This window comes from Nerophis lumbriciformis, linkage group LG25 (genome assembly GCF_033978685.3).
Source record: "Nerophis lumbriciformis linkage group LG25, RoL_Nlum_v2.1, whole genome shotgun sequence".
Taxonomy (NCBI): Eukaryota; Metazoa; Chordata; class Actinopteri; order Syngnathiformes; family Syngnathidae; genus Nerophis; species Nerophis lumbriciformis.
In genome coordinates, this window is record NC_084572.2 from 36,793,045 (window position 1) to 36,817,350 (window position 24,306).

At 40.8% G+C, this 24,306-nt stretch overlaps 1 protein-coding gene across 3 annotated transcripts in view; it reads right to left on the reverse strand.

The window, feature by feature from the left end:
- wipf2a (WAS/WASL interacting protein family, member 2a) overlaps positions 1–24,306 on the reverse strand; it is a 58,280-nt gene that overhangs the window by 2,565 nt on the left and 31,409 nt on the right. For 2 of the 3 annotated variants that reach the window (XM_061984337.2, XM_061984335.2), the window contains 6 exons: positions 22,726–22,865; positions 22,507–22,639; positions 19,367–19,462; positions 18,654–19,292; positions 18,233–18,487; positions 18,030–18,131 (listed from right to left, as the gene is read on the reverse strand). In XM_061984337.2, the coding sequence (XP_061840321.1) occupies positions 18,030–18,131; positions 18,233–18,487; positions 18,654–19,292; positions 19,367–19,462; positions 22,507–22,639; positions 22,726–22,782 (1,282 nt within the window). In that variant the 5' untranslated portion in view covers positions 22,783–22,865. The remainder of the gene's footprint in view (positions 1–18,029; positions 18,132–18,232; positions 18,488–18,653; positions 19,293–19,366; positions 19,463–22,506; positions 22,640–22,725; positions 22,866–24,306) is intronic. The other variant, XM_061984336.2, reaches the window with a different exon arrangement.

Consider the following 24,306-nt stretch of genomic DNA (forward strand, 5'->3'; position numbering starts at 1 on the left):
CACAAAGACACACACACTGATGATACACAACATGACTAAAGACACAAAGACACACACACTGATGATACACAACATGACTGAAGACACACTGATGGTACAAAACATGACTGAAGACACAAACACACACACACTGATGGTACACAACATGACCGAAGACACACACTGATGATACACAACATGACTGAAGACACAAACACACACACACTGATGGTACACAACATGACTGAAGACACACACTGATGATACACAACATGACTGAAGACACAAAGACACACACACACACTGATGGTACACAACATGACCGAAGACACACACTGATGATACACAACATGACTGAAGACACAAAGACACACACACACTGATGGTACACAACATAACTGAAGACACACACACACACTCACACACACACTGATGGTACACAACATGACTGAAGACACAAACACACACACACTGATACACAACATGACTTAAGACACAAACACACACACACTGATACACAACATGACTGAAGACACAAAGATCACACACTGATACACAACATGACTGAAGACACACACACACTGATGATACACAACATGACTGAGTCACAAAGACACACACTACATGACTGAAGACACAAAGACACACACACACACACTGATGATACACAACCTGACTGAAGACACACACTGATGATACACAACATGACTGAAGACACAAAGACACACACACTGATGATACACAACATGACTGAAGACACAAAGACACACACACACTGATGATACACAACATGACTGAAGACACAAAGACAGACACACACACTGATGATACACAACATGACTGAAGACACAAAGACAGACACACACTGATGATACACAACATGACTGAAGACACAAAGACACACACACTGATGATACACAACATGACTAAAGACACAAAGACACACACACTGATGATACACAACATGACTGAAGACACACTGATGGTACAAAACATGACTGAAGACACAAAGACACACACACTGATGATACACAACATGACTGAAGACACAGACACACACACACTGATGATACACAACATGACTGAAGACACAGAGACACACACACACACACACACTGATGATACACAACATGACTGAAGACACAGACACACACACACTGATGATACACAACATGACTAAGGACACAAAGACACACACACTGATGATACACAACATGACTGAAGACACACACTGATGGTACAAAACATGACTGAAGACACAAAGACACACACTGATGATACACAACATGACTGAAGACACAGACACACCCTGATGATACACAACATGACTGAAGACACAGAGACACACACACTGATGTTACACAACATGACTGAAGACACACACTGATGGTACACAACATGACTGAAGACAAAGACACACACACACACACACACTGATGATACACAACATGACTGAAGACACACACACACTGATGATACACAACATGACTGAAGACACACACACACTGATGATACACAACATGATTGAAGACACACACACACACACACACACACACACTGATACACACACACACTGATGATACACAACATGACTGAAGACACAAAGACACACACACACTGATGGTACACAACATGACTGAAGACACACACTGATGATACACAACATGACTGAAGACACAAAGACACACACACACACTGATGGTACACAACATGACTGAAGACACACACACACACACACACACACTGATGGTACACAACATGACTGAAGACACAAACACACACACACTGATACACGACATGACTTAAGACACAAACACACACACACTGATACACAACATGACTGAAGACACAAAGATCACACACTGATGATACACAACATGACTGAAGACACACACACACTGATGATACACAACATGACTGAGTCACAAAGACACACACTACATGACTGAAGACACAAAGACACACACACACACACTGATGATACACAACCTGACTGAAGACACACACTGATGATACACAACATGACTGAAGACACAAAGACACACACACTGATGATACACAACATGACTGAAGACACAAAGACACACACACACTGATGATACACAACATGACTGAAGACACAAAGACAGACACACACACTGATGATACACAACATGACTGAAGACACAAAGACAGACACACACTGATGATACACAACATGACTGAAGACACAAAGACACACACACTGATGATACACAACATGACTAAAGACACAAAGACACACACACTGATGATACACAACATGACTGAAGACACACTGATGGTACAAAACATGACTGAAGACACAAAGACACACACACTGATGATACACAACATGACTGAAGACACAGACACACACACACTGATGATACACAACATGACTGAAGACACAGACACACACACACACACACACACACACTGATGATACACAACATGACTGAAGACACAGACACACACACACTGATGATACACAACATGACTAAGGACACAAAGACACACACACTGATGATACACAACATGACTGAAGACACACACTGATGGTACAAAACATGACTGAAGACACAAAGACACACACTGATGATACACAACATGACTGAAGACACAGACACACCCTGATGATACACAACATGACTGAAGACACAGAGACACACACACTGATGTTACACAACATGACTGAAGACACACACTGATGGTACACAACATGACTGAAGACAAAGACACACACACACACACACACTGATGATACACAACATGACTGAAGACACACACACACTGATGATACACAACATGACTGAAGACACACACACACTGATGATACACAACATGATTGAAGACACACACACACACACACACACACACACACTGATACACACACACACTGATGATACACAACATGACTGAAGACACAAAGACACACACACACTGATGGTACACAACATGACCGAAGACACACACTGATGATACACAACATGACTGAAGACACAAAGACACACACACACTGATGGTACACAACATGACTGAAGACACACACACACACTCACACACACACTGATGGTACACAACATGACTGAAGACACAAACACACACACACTGATACACAACATGACTTAAGACACAAACACACACACACTGATACACAACATGACTGAAGACACAAAGATCACACACTGATGATACACAACATGACTGAAGACACACACACACTGATGATACACAACATGACTGAGTCACAAAGACACACACTACATGACTGAAGACACAAAGACACACACACACACACTGATGATACACAACCTGACTGAAGACACACACTGATGATACACAACATGACTGAAGACACAAAGACACACACACTGATGATACACAACATGACTGAAGACACAAAGACACACACCCACTGATGATACACAACATGACTGAAGACACAAAGACAGACACACACACTGATGATACACAACATGACTGAAGACACAAAGACAGACACACACTGATGATACACAACATGACTGAAGACACAAAGACAGACACACACACTGATGATACACAACATGACTGAAGACACAAAGACACACACACTGATGATACACAACATGACTAAAGACACAAAGACACACACACTGATGATACACAACATGACTGAAGACACACTGATGGTACAAAACATGACTGAAGACACAAAGACACACACACTGATGATACACAACATGACTGAAGACACAGACACACACACACTGATGATACACAACATGACTGAAGACACAGAGACACACACACACACACACACACTGATGATACACAACATGACTGAAGACACAGACACACACACACTGATGATACACAACATGACTAAGGACACAAAGACACACACACTGATGATACACAACATGACTGAAGACACACACTGATGGTACAAAACATGACTGAAGACACAAAGACACACACTGATGATACACAACATGACTAAAGACACAAAGACAGACACACACACTGATGATACACAACATGACTGAAGACACAAAGACAGACACACACTGATGATACACAACATGACTGAAGACACAAAGACACACACACTGATGATACACAACATGACTAAAGACACAAAGACACACACACTGATGATACACAACATGACTGAAGACACACTGATGGTACAAAACATGACTGAAGACACAAAGACACACACACTGATGATACACAACATGACTGAAGACACAGACACACACACACTGATGATACACAACATGACTGAAGACACAGAGACACACACACACACACTGATGATACACAACATGACTGAAGACACAAAGACACACACACTGATGATACACAACATGACTAAAGACACAAAGACACACACACACTGATGATACACAACATGACTGAAGACACACACTGATGGTACAAAACATGACTGAAGACACAAAGACACACACTGATGATACACAACATGACTGAAGACACAGACACACCCTGATGATACACAACATGACTGAAGACACAGAGACACACACACTGATGTTACACAACATGACTGAAGACACACACACACACTGATGATACACAACATAACTGAAGACACACACACACACTGATGATACACAACATGACTGAAGACACACACTGATGGTACACAACATGACTGAAGACAAAGACACACACACACACACACACACTGATGATACACAAAATGACTGAAGACACACACACACTGATGATACACAACATGATTGAAGACACACACACACACACTGATACACACACACACAGATGATACACAACATGACTGCAGACACACACTGATGATACACAACATGACAGAAGACACACACACACACACTGATGATACACAACATGACTGAAGACACACACACTGATGATACACAACATGACTGAAGATACACACACACACACTGATGATACACAACATGACTGAAGACACACACACACACACTGATGATACACAACATGACTGAAGACACACACACTGATGATACACAACATGACTGAAGACACACACTGATGATACACAACATGACTGAAGACACACACACACACTGATGATACACAACATGACTGAAGACACACACTGATGATACACAACATGACTGAAGACACACACTGATGATACACAACATGACTGAAGACCCACACTGATGATACATCAGGATGAAGCAGTGCTTTTATTGTGAAGGTAGGAACTGTGCAGTCGGTCTTTACAGTTTTGACAGCAGGTACGGCGCGAGAGTCTGTTAAAATAAAGTGTTTCTCGCCTTCCTGTCGGTCATTTTTTCTTAATAATGATCTGGCAGCAGCCAGCGTCATCTCACAAGACCGTGAATGTCAATCAAGTGATCAAAGTGACGTCTTGGTGAAGATTGATGATCGCTCATTTTTAGGTCTATTTTGTTAATGCCTGGCTGGCGATGGACTGTCCGCCATCAACCGCTAGCTGGTGAGCGACGTAATGGCCACCCCTGTTCTAGAATGTCCGCGGGTGTAAGAGAGGGAAACCTGTAGACCACAGTCACGTCGCAGAACAAACAAAGATGGAGTCCAAAACGAGTTCAATGTGGTTTTAACATCCTAAAGAAAGAAAATAAGAGTATTTTTGTTTTCCGACATGTACCTGCTTTGTAGATGTTGTTGTTGAAGAGGACTATGGAGCTGAAGAATGATGTTATATAGTTGTTGAAGAGGACTATGGAGCTGAAGAATGATGTTATATAGTTGTTGAAGAGGACTATGGAGCTGAAGAATGATGTTATATAGTTGTTGAAGAGGACTATGGAGCTGAAGAATGATGTTATATTGTTGTTGAAGAGGACTATGGAGCTGAAGAATGATGTTATATAGTTGTTGAAGAGGACTATGGAGCTGAAGAATGATGTTATATTGTTGTTGAAGAGGACTATGGAGCTGAAGAATGATGTTATATTGTTGTTGAAGAGGACTATGGAGCTGAAGAATGATGTTATATAGTTGTTGAAGAGGACTATGGAGCTGAAGAATGATGTTATATAGTTGTTGAAGAGGACTATGGAGCTGAAGAATGATGTTATATTGTTGTTGAAGAGGACTATGGAGCTGAAGAATGATGTTATATAGTTGTTGAAGAGGACTATGGAGCTGAAGAATGATGTTATATTGTTGTTGAAGAGGACTATGGAGCTGAAGAATGATGTTATATTGTTGTTGAAGAGGACTATGGAGCTGAAGAATGATGTTATATAGTTGTTGAAGAGGACTATGGAGCTGAAGAATGATGTTATATAGTTGTTGAAGAGGACTATGGAGCTGAAGAATGATGTTCTATTGTTGTTGAAGAGGACTATGGAGCTGAAGAATGATGTTATATAGTTGTTGAAGAGGACTATGGAGCTGAAGAATGATGTTATATAGTTGTTGAAGAGGACTATGGAGCTGAAGAATGATGTTATATAGTTGTTGAAGAGGACTATGGAGCTGAAGAATGATGTTATATAGTTGTTGAAGAGGACTATGGAGCTGAAGAATGATGTTATATAGTTGTTGAAGAGGACTATGGAGCTGAAGAATGATGTTATATAGTTGTTGAAGAGGACTATGGAGCTGAAGAATGATGTTATATAGTTGTTGAAGAGGACTATGGAGCTGAAGAATGATGTTATATAGTTGTTGAAGAGGACTATGGAGCTGAAGAATGATGTTATATAGTTGTTGAAGAGGACTATGGAGCTGAAGAATGATGTTATATAGTTGTTGAAGAGGACTATGGAGCTGAAGAATGATGTTATATAGTTGTTGAAGAGGACTATGGAGCTGAAGAATGATGTTATATTGTTGTTGAAGAGGACTATGGAGCTGAAGAGTGATGTTATATTGTTGTTATAGAGGACTATGGAGCTGAAGAATGATGTTATATTGTTGTTGAAGAGGACTATGGAGCTGAAGAATGATGTTATATTGTTGTTGAAGAGGACTATGGAGCTGAAGAATGATGTTATATTGTTGTTGAAGAGGACTATGGAGCTGAAGAATGATGTTATATAGTTGTTGAAGAGGACTATGGAGCTGAAGAATGATGTTATATTGTTGTTGAAGAGGACTATGGAGCTGAAGAATGATGTTATATAGTTGTTGAAGAGGACTATGGAGCTGAAGAATGATGTTATATAGTTGTTGAAGAGGACTATGGAGCTGAAGAATGATGTTATATAGTTGTTGAAGAGGACTATGGAGCTGAAGAATGATGTTATATTGTTGTTGAAGAGGACTATGGAGCTGAAGAATGATGTTATATAGTTGTTGAAGAGGACTATGGAGCTGAAGAATGATGTTATATTGTTGAAGAGGACTATGGAGCTGAAGAATGATGTTATATAGTTGTAGAAGAGGACTATGGAGCTGAAGAATGATGTTATATAGTTGTTGAAGAGGACTATGGAGCTGAAGAATGATGTTATATAGTTGTTGAAGAGGACTATGGAGCTGAAGAATGATGTTATATTGTTGTTGAAGAGGACTATGGAGTTGAAGAATGATGTTATATAGTTGTTGAAGAGGACTATGGAGCTGAAGAATTATGTTATATTGTTGTTGAAGAGGACTATGGAGCTGAAGAATGATGTTATATTGTTGTTGAAGAGGACTATGGAGCTGAAGAATGATGTTATATTGTTGTTGAAGAGGACTATGGAGCTGAAGAATGATGTTATATACTTGTTGAAGAGGACTATGGAGCTGAAGAATGATGTTATATAGTTGTTGAAGAGGACTATGGAGCTGAAGAATGTTATATAGTTGTTGAAGAGGACTATGGAGCTGAAGAATGATGTTATATAGTTGTTGAAGAGGACTATGGAGCTGAAGAATGATGTTATATAGTTGTTGAAGAGGACTATGGAGCTGAAGAATGATGTTATATTGTTGTTGAAGAGGACTATGGAGCTGAAGAATGATGTTATATAGTTGTTGAAGAGGACTATGGAGCTGAAGAATGATGTTATATAGTTGTTGAAGAGGACTATGGAGCTGAAGAATGATGTTATATTGTTGTTGAAGAGGACTATGGAGCTGAAGAATGATGTTATATAGTTGTTGAAGAGGACTATGGAGCTGAAGAATGATGTTATATAGTTGTTGAAGAGGACTATGGAGCTGAAGAATGATGTTATATAGTTGTTGAAGAGGACTATGGAGCTGAAGAATGATGTTATATTGTTGTTGAAGAGGACTATGGAGCTGAAGAGTGATGTTATATTGTTGTTATAGAGGACTATGGAGCTGAAGAATGTTATATTGTTGTAGAAGAGGACTATGGAGCTGAAGAATGATGTTATATAGTTGTTGAAGAGGACTATGGAGCTGAAGAATGATGTTATATAGTTGTTGAAGAGGACTATGGAGCTGAAGAATGATGTTATATAGTTGTTGAAGAGGACTATGGAGCTGAAGAATGATGTTATATAGTTGTTGAAGAGGATTATGGAGCTGAAGAATGATGTTATATAGTTGTTGAAGAGGACTATGGAGCTGAAGAATGATGTTATATTGTTGTTGAAGAGGACTATGGAGCTGAAGAGTGATGTTATATTGTTGTTATAGAGGACTATGGAGCTGAAGAATGATGTTATATTGTTGTAGAAGAGGACTATGGAGCTGAAGAATGATGTTATATAGTTGTTGAAGAGGACTATGGAGCTGAAGAATGATGTTATATTGTTGTTGAAGAGGACTATGGAGCTGAAGAATGATGTTATATAGTTGTTGAAGAGGACTATGGAGCTGAAGAATGATGTTATATAGTTGTTGAAGAGGACTATGGAGCTGAAGAATGATGTTATATTGTTGTTGAAGAGGACTATGGAGCTGAAGAGTGATGTTATATTGTTGTTATAGAGGACTATGGAGCTGAAGAATGATGTTATATTGTTGTAGAAGAGGACTATGGAGCTGAAGAATGATGTTATATAGTTGTTGAAGAGGACTATGGAGCTGAAGAATGATGTTATATAGTTGTTGAAGAGGACTATGGAGCTGAAGAATGATGTTATATAGTTGTTGAAGAGGACTATGGAGCTGAAGAATGATGTTATATAGTTGTTGAAGAGGATTATGGAGCTGAAGAATGATGTTATATAGTTGTTGAAGAGGACTATGGAGCTGAAGAATGATGTTATATTGTTGTTGAAGAGGACTATGGAGCTGAAGAGTGATGTTATATTGTTGTTATAGAGGACTATGGAGCTGAAGAATGATGTTATATTGTTGTAGAAGAGGACTATGGAGCTGAAGAATGATGTTATATAGTTGTTGAAGAGGACTATGGAGCTGAAGAATGATGTTATATAGTTGTTGAAGAGGACTATGGAGCTGAAGAATGATGTTATATAGTTGTTGAAGAGGACTATGGAGCTGAAGAATGATGTTCTATTGTTGTTGAAGAGGATTATGGAGCTGAAGAATGATGTTATATAGTTGTTGAAGAGGACTATGGAGCTGAAGAATGATGTTATATTGTTGTTGAAGAGGACTATGGAGCTGAAGAATGATGTTATATAGTTGTTGAAGAGGACTATGGAGCTGAAGAATGATGTTATATAGTTGTTGAAGAGGACTATGGAGATGAAGAATGATGTTATATAGTTGTTGAAGAGGACTATGGAGCTGAAGAATGATGTTATATAGTTGTTGAAGAGGACTATGGAGCTGAAGAATGATGTTATATAGTTGTTGAAGAGGACTATGGAGCTGAAGAATGATGTTATATAGTTGTTGAAGAGGACTATGGAGCTGAAGAATGATGTTATATTGTTGTTGAAGAGGACTATGGAGCTGAAGAATGATGTTATATAGTTGTTGAAGAGGACTATGGAGCTGAAGAATGATGTTATATAGTTGTTGAAGAGGACTATGGAGCTGAAGAATGATGTTATATTGTTGTTGAAGAGGACTATGGAGCTGAAGAATGATGTTATATAGTTGTTGAAGAGGACTATGGAGCTGAAGAATGATGTTATATAGTTGTTGAAGAGGACTATGGCGCTGAAGAATGATGTTATATAGTTGTTGAAGAGGACTATGGAGCTGAAGAATGATGTTATATTGTTGTTGAAGAGGACTATGGAGCGGAAGAATGATGTTATATAGTTGTTGAAGAGGACTATGGAGCTGAAGAATGATGTTATATAGTTGTTGAAGAGGACTATGGAGCTGAAGAATGATGTTATATAGTTGTTGAAGAGGACTATGGAGCTGAAGAATGATGTTATATTGTTGTTGAAGAGGACTATGGAGCTGAAGAATGATGTTATATTGTTGTTGAAGAGGACTATGGAGCTGAAGAATGATGTTATATAGTTGTTGAAGAGGACTATGGAGCTGAAGAATGATGTTATATAGTTGTTGAAGAGGACTATGGAGCTGAAGAATGATGTTATATAGTTGTTGAAGAGGACTATGGAGCTGAAGAGTGATGTTATATTGTTGTTATAGAGGACTATGGAGCTGAAGAATGATGTTATATTGTTGTAGAAGAGGACTATGGAGCTGAAGAATGATGTTATATAGTTGTTGAAGAGGACTATGGAGCTGAAGAATGATGTTATATTGTTGTTGAAGAGGACTATGGAGCTGAAGAATGATGTTATATAGTTGTTGAAGAGGACTATGGAGCTGAAGAATGATGTTATATAGTTGTTGAAGAGGACTATGGAGCTGAAGAATGATGTTATATTGTTGTTGAAGAGGACTATGGAGCTGAAGAGTGATGTTATATTGTTGTTATAGAGGACTATGGAGCTGAAGAATGATGTTATATTGTTGTAGAAGAGGACTATGGAGCTGAAGAATGATGTTATATAGTTGTTGAAGAGGACTATGGAGCTGAAGAATGATGTTATATAGTTGTTGAAGAGGACTATGGAGCTGAAGAATGATGTTATATAGTTGTTGAAGAGGACTATGGAGCTGAAGAATGATGTTATATAGTTGTTGAAGAGGATTATGGAGCTGAAGAATGATGTTATATAGTTGTTGAAGAGGACTATGGAGCTGAAGAATGATGTTATATTGTTGTTGAAGAGGACTATGGAGCTGAAGAGTGATGTTATATTGTTGTTATAGAGGACTATGGAGCTGAAGAATGATGTTATATTGTTGTAGAAGAGGACTATGGAGCTGAAGAATGATGTTATATAGTTGTTGAAGAGGACTATGGAGCTGAAGAATGATGTTATATAGTTGTTGAAGAGGACTATGGAGCTGAAGAATGATGTTATATAGTTGTTGAAGAGGACTATGGAGCTGAAGAATGATGTTCTATTGTTGTTGAAGAGGATTATGGAGCTGAAGAATGATGTTATATAGTTGTTGAAGAGGACTATGGAGCTGAAGAATGATGTTATATTGTTGTTGAAGAGGACTATGGAGCTGAAGAATGATGTTATATAGTTGTTGAAGAGGACTATGGAGCTGAAGAATGATGTTATATAGTTGTTGAAGAGGACTATGGAGATGAAGAATGATGTTATATAGTTGTTGAAGAGGACTATGGAGCTGAAGAATGATGTTATATAGTTGTTGAAGAGGACTATGGAGCTGAAGAATGATGTTATATAGTTGTTGAAGAGGACTATGGAGCTGAAGAATGATGTTATATAGTTGTTGAAGAGGACTATGGAGCTGAAGAATGATGTTATATTGTTGTTGAAGAGGACTATGGAGCTGAAGAATGATGTTATATAGTTGTTGAAGAGGACTATGGAGCTGAAGAATGATGTTATATAGTTGTTGAAGAGGACTATGGAGCTGAAGAATGATGTTATATTGTTGTTGAAGAGGACTATGGAGCTGAAGAATGATGTTATATAGTTGTTGAAGAGGACTATGGAGCTGAAGAATGATGTTATATAGTTGTTGAAGAGGACTATGGCGCTGAAGAATGATGTTATATAGTTGTTGAAGAGGACTATGGAGCTGAAGAATGATGTTATATTGTTGTTGAAGAGGACTATGGAGCGGAAGAATGATGTTATATAGTTGTTGAAGAGGACTATGGAGCTGAAGAATGATGTTATATTGTTGTTATAGAGGACTATGGAGCTGAAGAATGATGTTATATTGTTGTAGAAGAGGACTATGGAGCTGAAGAATGATGTTATATAGTTGTTGAAGAGGACTATGGAGCTGAAGAATGATGTTATATTGTTGTAGAAGAGGACTATGGAGCTGAAGAATGATGTTATATAGTTGTTGAAGAGGAATATGGAGCTGAAGAATGATGTTATATAGTTGTTGAAGAGGACTATGGAGCTGAAGAATGATGTTATATTGTTGTTGAAGAGGACTATGGAGCTGAAGAATGATGTTATATTGTTGTTGAAGAGGACTATGGAGCTGAAGAATGATGTTATATAGTTGTTGAAGAGGACTATGGAGCTGAAGAATGATGTTATATAGTTGTTGAAGAGGACTATGGAGCTGAAGAATGATGTTATATTGTTGTTGAAGAGGACTATGGAGCTGAAGAATGATGTTATATTGTTGTTGAAGAGGACTATGGAGCTGAAGAATGATGTTATATAGTTGTTGAAGAGGACTATGGAGCTGAAGAATGATGTTATATAGTTGTTGAAGAGGACTATGGAGCTGAAGAATGATGTTATATTGTTGTTGAAGAGGATTATGGAGCTGAAGAATGATGTTATATAGTTGTTGAAGAGGACTATGGAGCTGAAGAATGATGTTATATTGTTGTTGAAGAGGATTATGGAGCTGAAGAATGATGTTATATTGTTGTTGAAGAGGACTATGGAGCTGAAGAAGGGAAGACCGACTTCTTAAGCGCCCTCTGGTTTTTGTCTTACTTTCATTCTATTTTATGATTTTTATTTATTATTCTCTTTATAGTTTTTATTCGGTTTTTTATCTGACTGTTTTTGTTGAGGCCAAATGCAAATATCACTGATGCTATGCTAGGATGACAACAAAGAATCTGAACAAAGGCGGTCTTTCTGCTACAACTGCCGTGGACCAGGCTAAAAGCTGGATTACTAATTCAAGACCATCAAAGAAGAAGAAAAAGGACTTTTATTCTGTCGGATAGTAAATTTTGTTTGTATGTTTTGTTGGTTCAAATGATTCTATAATATTGTTAAAAAAAAATGTTATTTTGTTATATCCTTTGTACACAAGAGTGTAAAAAATGTGAAGGGTAACTTTGGTGTAATTGGAACCCATCTAAAGCAGCTTTTAATCAGTTCATTCAGACTAGAACTCGAACTAAAACCAAAGATTGCAACCTAAATCAAAATATTCTGGATCATCCTTTGTCCCAAAGTAGTCTTGAAGTCTGCCTTGATAGTAGTGTTGTTGTTGAAGGAAATAACAAATGTTGTGATGGGTCGACGTATAAGTTAAGTCAGGGGTGCTCACACTTTTTCTGCAGGCGAGCTACTTTTCAATTGATCAAGTCGTGGGGATCTACCTCATTCATATATATAATTTATATTTACTTATTTATGAAATATATGTTTTTGTTAACAAGTTAAAGGTGTTTAATGATAATGCAAGCATGTTTAACACATATAGTTAATATTGTTAAAAAATTAAAGGTGTTTAATGATAATACAAGCATGTTTAATACATATAGTTAATATTGTTAACAAGTTAAAGGTGTTTAATGATAATACAAGAATGTTTAATACATATAGTTAATATTGTTAACAACTTAAAGGTGTTTAAAGATAATACAAGCATGTTTAACACATATAGTTAATATTGTTAACAAGTTAAAGGTGTTTAAAGATAATACAAGCATGTTTAACACATATAGTTAATATTGTTAACAAGTTAAAGGTGTTTAATGATAATACAAGCATGCTTAACACATATAGTTAATATTGTTAACAAGTTAAAGGTGTTTAATGATAATACAAGAATGTTTAATACATATAGTTAATATTGTTAACAACTTAAAGGTGTTTAAAGATAATACAAGCATGTTTAACACATATAGTTAATATTGTTAACAAGTTAAAGGTGTTTAAAGATAATACAAGCATGTTTAACACATAGTTAATATTGTTAACAAGTTAAAGGTGTTTAATGATAATACAAGCATGCTTAACACATATAGTTAATATTGTTAACAAGTTAAAGGTGTTTAAAGATAATACATGCATGTTTAACACATATAGATTCCTTTCTTTCATGAAGACAATAATATAAGTTGGTGTATTACCTGATTCTGATGACTTGCATTGATTGGAATCAGACAGTAGTGCTGATAACGTCCGCATTTTCGAATGGAGGAGAAAAAAAGTCTCCTTTCTGTCCAATACCACATGAAAGTGGTTGGTTTTTGGCATCTTATTTGTCCAGCTTCTGTACTCCTTTGTATACACTTTACAAGAAATACATTGTCGGCAAACTCCGTAGCTTGCTAGCTTGTGCACGCCAGCTTTCTGAGACTCTTATTTTGGTAGCGCAACTGTGCAGTCGGTCTTTGGAGATTTGACGACAGGTACGGCGCCAGAGTCTGTTGAAATAAAGTGTTTCTCGCCTTCCTGTCGGTAATTTTAATGAGCTGGCAGCAGCCAGCGTCATCTCAGAAGACCCTCGGGTGCCGTGAATGTCAATCAAGTGACGAAAGTGACGTCATAGTGAAGATTTATGATCGCTCATTTTTAGGACTATTTTTTTAATGCCTGGCTGGTGATCGACTGACACACCCTCCGAGATCGACCGGTAGCTCGCGATCGACGTAATGAGCACCCCTGAGTTAAGTGATCAAAATACGTAAATATGACTCGTTATTATGAATGTTACTACATTACATACTGACAGCGTGTATATTAGGGCTGGGCGATATATGGAATATACTGGATATATGGCGGGTTTTTTCTCTGTGCGATATAGAAAATGACTATATGGTGATATTGGAGTATACGTTCTCACACAGTTGCTTTTACCTGCGGGCATTACACTACTGGCTCTAATCACTCTCTTTGTTGTCTCTCCTTCGCACAGAGACATAAAACAAGCGCACCTTCTTACATACCTACTCAGTGGCCTAGTGGTTAGAGTGTCCGCCCTGAGATCGGTAGGTTGTGAGTTCAAATCCCGGCCGAGTCATACCAAAGACTATAAAAATGGGACCCATTTCCTCCCTGCTTGGCACTCAGCATCAAGGGTTGGAATTGGGGGTTAAATCACCAAAAATGATTCCCGGGCGCGGCCACCGCTGCTGCCCACTGCTCCCCTCACCTCCCAGGGGGTGATCAAGGGTGATGGGTCAAATGCAGAGAATAATCTCGCCACACCTAGTGTGTGTGTGTGACAATCATTGGTACTTTAACTTTTAACTTTATACGTCACATACGTGCAACGTCATACGCCCTCGCGGAGCAGAGAGGTAGAGACATGGCTAATGTTAGCTGTGATGCTAGCGGAGAGGTGCGAGTGGTGATACGAGAGAAAGAAGGTGTGAATCTGGTAACAAATGAAGAAAGAATTAATTCCCAAGAAAAACAGCAGGGGGTCCATCGTCTGGCGGTGGTTTGGCTTCAAGCGGGAAGATGACGAACAGACAACCGTAATATGTCAAGTATGCGGCAAAAGCGTTGCTACTAGAGATGCGCGGTTTGCGGACACAACCGCGGAGTCTGCGGATTATCCGCGGGTCGGGCGGTTGAAATAAAAAAAAATTAGATTTTATCCGTGGGTCGGGTCGGGCGGTTGAAATAAAAAAAAATTAGATTTTAAATAGATTCAGGCGGGTGGCAGTTAAACCAATTCGGAAATATATATACATAGTTAAATGTTGTTACCCACATACGAAAAACGAGCAGGCACCTGCAGCATATGCCACAACAGAAGAAGAAGAAAAAAAAGAGATGAACACTTTTACGGAGCGGAGAAGGGACGCCTCGCCAGGGTCCGGGACCAAGGCTCCTTCCCCCGAGAGGGCCCCACCGGGAGCCGTAGCAGAGGCGATCCGCGAGAAGGGCTCGACGCACGTCCAGGGTCACCACCGCGCCCACCGCACCGACACCCCGCCTCGTCCGCCTTCGCCGCGGCCGGCGTCACGCGCAGCAGGTAAGCAGCTTACCTGCCCGCCACCCCCGTGGCCGGGGGCTCGTAACAGGGGTCACTCCGCGCGCTCCGCCCGCGCAGCTTACCTGCCCGCCACCCCCGTTGCCGGGGGCACGTAACAGGGGTCACTCCGCGCGCAGTGCGCTCACGAAAGGGGTGGGGCTCACCCTGGTGAGCCGAGTGGGCCACTTTTGGTAAGCAGAACTGGCGCTGCGGGATGAACCGAACGCCGGGTTAAGGCGCCCGATGCCGACGCTCATCAGACCCCAGAAAAGGTGTTGGTTGATATAGACAGCAGGACGGTGGCCATGGAAGTCGGAACCCGCTAAGGAGTGTGTAACAACCCACCTGCCGAATCAACTAGCCCTGAAAATGGATGGCGCTGGAGCGTCGGGCCCATACCCGGCCGTCGCTGGCAGCGAGAGCCGCGAGGGCTAGGCCGCGACGAGTAGGATGGCCTCCGCGGTGCGCGCTGAAGCCTCGGGTGCGAGCCCGGGTGGAGCCGCCGCGGGTGCGAGGGACATCGCACCTCCACGTGCTTGGAGGTGCGCTCAGCGCGGCTCCCAGATGATTGCGCACTGGTGTGCGTCTGGGCCGTGACAGCGTGGCACGCATTGAATGTCTCTGCTCCATTGGATCAGTCTCCTTTCTTTAACAGGCAAAAGCTTTATAACCTCACTAATGCCTTGCATCGTCTATATTAGATATATAACAACGGGCGGGTGCGGTTTTGATTAAATGTTAGTTCGGGTGGATGCGGATGGTTGACGACTTTTGTGATGCGGTTGCGGATGAAATAATTGCCTATCCGCGCATCTCTAGTTGCTACAAAAAGTAGCATGACTGCTAATGTGTAGCATCATTTGAAAAGTCACCCGCTAGAGAATGAAGAGTGCTTGAAACTCCGCATGTCAACATCTCCGTTCGGTGCCACACCCACAAAATGCCCAAGCGACCATTTCCACATCAACACCGTATGAAACAAATAGTCAACAACAGAAGGAGATAACGTCCGCAGGAACCTACCACATAGCGAAGGACATACACTATTTGATTTCCTATTATGCAGCTCATTTTTATTTGACACTTATTGAAATATCTTGTGTGACATCATGCACAAAAGTGCACTTTATTTGTTTTAAACTATTGTAGTGGCGTTTTTGTACAAAAAGTGCACTTTAATTTAGTGTTGTTTTGATCCGTCATCTTAGTGACATCATGCACAAAAGTGCAGTAATAGCTTGTTTTAAAATGTCTCTGACAATCTTGCACTTTCTGTTTTGGAAATGACATGAATGTTTGTGCCACTGCTTAATAACTGTTTAATAAATACACTTTTGCTGAATTGACTTACGGTAGTTGTGATTTCCCTCTCTGCATGAAAGTTTAAAAGTAGCATATATTAATGCAGTATGAAGAAGAATGTTTTAATGTAGACACATAGAATCATCATACTGATGTGATTATATGCATCAAGGCTGAGGCAAAATATCCACATATATATGGTGTATCGTGACATGGCTTAAAAATATCCAGATATTAATAAAAGGCCATATCGCCCAGCCCTAGTGTATATAAAACCTTGATGGAGGTTTTTGGATGTTTTTAGAGCCCTTTATAGGCAGAATAGAGCGACTACCATTGGCTACATACCTAGCTGACTTTTGCTGACATGTATTTATGATTTAGAATGCATATAAAAAAGAAAAATGTGTCTTAGATGGGAATTGTGAATGCTAGACAAAATTCCCCCAAAAAGTTCAGTTTCCCTTTAAATGCATCCGCTCATTTTTTTAATCATTAATATGTATTGCAATGTATCCTGCGTTTAAAACTACAGTATCATTGTCCACATGCCTTTGGAAGGATCCATTGGACTCAAGTTATTTCTTATGTTTTCATTGGCCCTTTAGCAAGGCATTACTAGTGAGGAGGGAAATATTGGTGTGCCTTACTCTTACTGCTCTTGCTGGGGTAGATCTTGTTGAAATGTCGGTACTCCTCAGGAGGTGGGAGGTCGTCCATGGGGTGGAAGTTAAACTTAGATTCAAAATCATCTGTGGGAGGGAAAAAAAACAAACAATAACAAGAGTAGCATTATGCTAAGCTATGCTAATGGTGGAAATGGAGATGATGATGGTGGCGCCGCCAGACTCACCTAAGATAGACTTGGAGGAGGAGACGACAAAGTGGCCGTTCCGGATGGGCGGGGGCGGCGGTGGGGGTCCGGCGGGAGTGCGGGAGGAGGTGGACGAGGACGACGACGACGAGGAGGAGGAGAAGGAAGGAGGTTGAAGTTTGCCCACTCGGCTCAGAGAGTCCGACACCGCCGAGCTGTGGCCCCGGTATGGGGGCGGCGGGGGCGGGACGTCGCGGCTACCGTTGCGAGCGCTGGAGAGGGGCACCTGGGGAGCTTTTGGGGGACACACACAGAGTTACATAATGAACTTTTGCATGAGAAATTACAAGACTGTCATTTATAGCTGAAGCTTGTAGCTAATGCTCATTTTGGAGGAATGCTGGAATATTCCACAGGGCTTGAGGAATGTAAGTATGGCGACATGTAAAGGTGACCGTACCTGCTCGGCGGCCAGGGGGCTCTCTGGCGGGTGGCGGCGGTCTGCTAACTTGCTGCAGGGACGGAGACGATGAGGGCGGAGGGGGTGGAGCGTGGTTGCGTCCTTGCCCGCCGCCCCCTGACGTGTTTTTCTTACTCAGGGAGTTGTGCCTCTGCGGCAGCTCAGGGGCTCCGCCCCCGTCTGTGTGGGAGGGGCCGTTGGACATCCCGGTGTGCATCCTGTATGGCGGCGGAGGAGGAGGAGCCGACGAGCCACTGGCGGGGGGTCTGTTGGAGGACGAAGAGAGCTTACTGGAGTTGGAAGGGGCGGGGCCTCTGCTTGGCGTGGGAGGGAGGGGCTTCTCTCTACTCTGCGCCGACGACGCCTTTTGGTTGGGGGTGGCCGGTGCGTTTCCACGGCCACCCCTGTTGAAAGGCGGCGGAGGGGGCGGGGCGGACGTGCTGTGCTTCATCCCCCCGCTAGAGGAGTTACTGTTGGTGCTCGGGGGGCGGGTGATGTCGGGCAGCGAGGGCCGGTGGGAGCGCTGGTGGTCCGCCGGGGAGGGCGAGACGGAGCGATTGGTGGGGGGGCGAGGAGCAGAGGGCCGGGACCCCGGGGGCCTGAGGGCGGACCTTCCAACAGAACCACCTGATGAACCATCTGAAAGTGACGTGGAGGTGTGTGATGTCACAGAAGCAAACATGCTGACTTAAAAAAAAAAAAAAAATGTATACCTCCAACTGCTCGCAGCCTTGGCACCCCTCCTTGGAAAAGACCTCCCATTCCCATTGGACCTCCACCTCCATGACCTCCTCCTCCTCCTCCAGAGCCTGGTGAAAGGACAACAACCTCAGCAACATTTGACATATTTGCTTCAGAGCAGGGGTGTCCAAACTTTTACACTGAAAAATCAAAGCCTGCGGGGGCCATTTTTAAAACAGATACTATATATAGGATCTTGTTTGTTTTTTTAACCTTTAGGGCTCCCCTCAACTTCAGTCCCGGGGACACAGAAGGGTATCTGTATGTGTGTGTGTGTGTGTGTGTATATATATCTATAATCTAAAAATATATATATATATACACACAGGTAAAAGCCAGTAAATTAGAATATTTTGAAAAACTTGATTTATTTCAGTAATTGCATTCAAAAGGTGTAACTTGTACATTATATTTATTCATTGCACACAGACTGATGCATTCAAATGTTTATTTCATTTAATTTTGATGATTTGAAGTGGCAACAAATGAAAATCCAAAATTCCGTGTGTCACAAAATTAGAATATTACTTAAGGCTAATACAAAAAAGGGAGTTTTAGAAATGTTGGCCAACTGAAAAGTATGAAAATGAAAAATATGAGCATGTACAATACTCAATACTTGGTTGGAGCTCCTTTTGCCTCAATTACTGCGTTAATGCGGCGTGGCATGGAGTCGATGAGTTTCTGGCACTGCTCAGGTGTTATGAGAGCCCAGGTTGCTCTGATAGTGGCCTTCAACTCTTCTGCGTTTTTGGGTCTGGCATTCTGCATCTTCCTTTTCACAATACCCCACAGATTTTCTATGGGGCTAAGGTCAGGGGAGTTGGCGGGCCAATTTAGAACAGAAATACCATGGTCCGTAAACCAGGCACGGGTAGATTTTGCGCTGTGTGCAGGCGCCAAGTCCTGTTGGAACTTGAAATCTCCATCTCCATAGAGCAGGTCAGCAGCAGGAAGCATGAAGTGCTCTAAAACTTGCTGGTAGACGGCTGCGTTGACCCTGGATCTCAGGAAACAGAGTGGACCGACACCAGCAAATGACATGGCACCCCAAACCATCACCCAACCATGCAAATTTTTCATTTCCTTTGGAAATCGAGGTCCCAGAGTCTGGAGGAAGACAGGAGAGGCACAGGATCCACGTTGCCTGAAGTCTAGTGTAAAGTTTCCACCATCAGTGATGGTTTGGGGTGCCATGTCATCTGCTGGTGTCGGTCCACTCTGTTTCCTGAGATCCAGGGTCAACGCAGCCGTCTACCAGCAAGTTTTAGAGCACTTCATGCTTCCTGCTGCTGACCTGCTCTATGGAGATGGAGATTTCAAGTTCCAACAGGACTTGGCGCCTGCACACAGCGCAAAATCTACCCGTGCCTGGTTTACGGACCATGGTATTTCTGTTCTAAATTGGCCCGCCAACTCCCCTGACCTTAGCCCCATAGAAAATCTGTGGGGTATTGTGAAAAGGAAGATGCAGAATGCCAGACCCAAAAACGCAGAAGAGTTGAAGGCCACTATCAGAGCAACCTGGGCTCTCATAACACCTGAGCAGTGCCAGAAACTCATCGACTCCATGCCACGCCGCATTAACGCAGTAATTGAGGCAAAAGGAGCTCCAACCAAGTATTGAGTATTGTACATGCTCATATTTTTCATTTTCATACTTTTCAGTTGGCCAACATTTTTAAAAATCCCTTTTTTGTATTAGCCTTAAGTAATATTCTAATTTAGTGACACACGGAATTTTGGATTTTCATTTGTTGCCACTTCAAATCATCAAAATTAAATGAAATAAACATTTGAATGCATCAGTCTGTGTGCAATGAATAAATATAATGTACAAGTTACACCTTTTGAATGCAATTACTGAAATAAATCAAGTTTTTCAAAATATTCTAATTTACTGGCTTTTACCTGTATATATATATATATATATATATATATATATATATATATATACAGTATATATATATATATATATTAGAGATGTCCGATGATATCGGACTGCCGATATTATCGGCCGATAAATGCTTTAAAATGTAATATCGGAAATTATCGGTATCGGTTTCAAAAAGTAAAATGTATGACTTTTTAAAACGCCGCTGTGTACACGGGCGTAGGGAGAAGTACAGAGCGCCAATAAACCTTAAAGGCACTGCCTTTGCGTGCCGGCCCAGTCACATAATATCTACGGCTTTTCACACACACAAGTGAATGCAACGCATACTTGGTCAACAGCCATACAGGTCACACTGAGGGTGGCCGTATAAACAACTTCAACACTGTTACAAATATGCGCCACACTGTGAACCCACACCAAACAAGAATGACAAACACATTTCGGGAGAACATCCGCACCGTAACACAACATAAACACAACAGAACAAATACCCAGAACCCCTTGCAGCACTAACTCTTCCCTAACCCCAACTCCCCAACTTCAACCCCGCCCACCTCAACCTCCTCATGCTCTCTCAGGGAGAGCATGTCCCAAATTCCAAGCTGCTGTTTTGAGGCATGTTAAAAAAAATAATGCTCTTTGTGACTTCAATAATAAATATGGCAGTGCCATGTTGGCATTTTTTTCCCCATAACTTGAGTTGATTTATTTTGGAAAACCTTGTTACATTGTTTAATGCATCCAGCCGGGCATCACAACAACATTAGGCATAATAATGTGTTCATTCCACGACTGTATATAACGGTATCGGTAATTAAGAGTTGGACAATATCGGGATATCGGCAAAAAAGCCATTATCGGACATCTCTAATTTTGAGTCATTATTTTTGGACAGTTTTAAAGAAAAAAAACAGCCAGCATGGCAGCTTTATGTTCTTTAGAGTCAACATTGCAACTTTTTCATGTTACATTTCACCTGTTTGCTCTTCTAATACACTTTTTCAACTGTGTTTTTTTTTAACAATGTGCAGTGGTCAGTTAATAAAATGAGCTGAAGGCTGCAATCGGCTGCACTTTGGACCCCCGTGCTTGAAGTTGTATGAAAGCCACTGAGCAGCCCAAGTCAAAGGTGCCAAGCGGTCCATGGCGTTGAAATGTGCGTCACTGAGACAAACCGTAAGGATCCACAAGGGAAATTGTTGTCGCGCTACTCACCCTCCAAAACGGGGGCGCTGCGGTCGTTGACCACGCCCACTTTCTTCAGCCGGGTGCCTGAGCAGATGTCGGACAGCAGCGCTCCTCTGCCCTTGGCCGCGGACGAGCTCAGCTTGGGGGGGGTGGTGTTGGCCTGCGGGGGCGGAGAGATGGCAGCTGCGGGTCAAAGATGGGACCGAGGCACACCCACCCGAGCGCCAAGCGGGCGGCCTCACTGACCTGACTGAAGGTGGGGGGTGGCGGGGGTCCCGGGGGCGGCGGGGGAGGAATGGGCATCCTGTCCCTCTGTTGGCACCTTCTTGTGTGGATTCAACGACACGCCCCTTCAGCTTCTCTGCTGCGACGTTACGCTTGCACTGCTGGGAAACCAGAGATACATTTCTTTAATCGTTACCTCATCTAATATGACTCTTTAAAGTAAAAAATTTACAATACCTCTTTTCACACTTAAGTATTTTACTTCTAATTGTCAACTTCATTGAATGATCCAATCTGTGATCACATCTATAATCAGACAAAATCACCGGATAGCAGTGTAACAATATCAATTATGTGCTTTCTGTATGTCAATTCAAGCAGGCATACGTACTTCTAACATGGCAACAAGTATCCAAACCCATGATTTTTAGGTTTGAACAAACAAAAGTAGCTAAAAAGCTAGCATACAACATGAGCATGCTAATACAGGAGACGTTAACATACTTCTAAGATTGCAGCATGTATCAAAATCAATGATTTTTAGGTTTAAACAGACAAAATTAGCTAAAAAGTTAGCATAAAACATCCATATGCTAACATGCTAATATAAGAGACGCTGACATACTTCCAAGATGGCGGCAAGAATGAAAATCCATGATTTTTAGATTTACACAAACAAAATTAGTTAAAAACTAGAATAAAAAAAGTTAGCATGATGATATATGACAAGTTAGCATACTTCCAAGTATCAAAATCCATGATTTTTTGGCATAAACACCCACAATTACCTTAACAGATAACATAAGACATTAGCATGCTAATATAAGAGACATTAACATACTTCCAAGAGGGCAACAAGTATCAAAATTCATGATTTTTAGGTTTAAACAGACAAAATTAGCTAAAAAGTTAGCATAAAACATCCATATGCTAACATGCTAATATAAGAGACGCTGACATACTTCCAAGATGGCGGCAAGAATGAAAATCCATGATTTTTAGATTTACACAAACAAAATTAGTTAAAAACTAAAATAAAAAAAGTTAGCATGATGATATATGACAAGTTAGCATACTTCCAAGTATCAAAATCCATGATTTTTTGCCATAAACACCCACGATTACCTTAACAGATAACATAAGACATTAGCATGCTAATATAAGAGACATTAACATACTTCCAAGAGGGCAACAAGTATCAAAATTCATGATTTTTAGGTTTAAACAGACAAAATTAGCTAAAAAGCTAGCATAAAACATCAACATGCTAATATAAGAGACGCTGACATACTTCCAAGATGGCGGTAAGAATGAAAATCCATGATTTTTAAATTTACACAATCAAAATTAGTTAAAAACTAGAATTAAAAAAAATTAGCATGATGATATATGACAAGTTAGCATACTTCCAAGTATCAAAATACATGATTTTTTGGCATAAACACACACAATTACCTTAACAGATAGCATAAGACATTAGCATGCTAATATAAGACACATTAACATACTTCCAAGAGGGCAACAAGTATCAAAATTCATGATTTGTAGGTTTAAACAAACAAAATTAGCTATAAAGCTAGCATAAAACATCCACATGCTAAT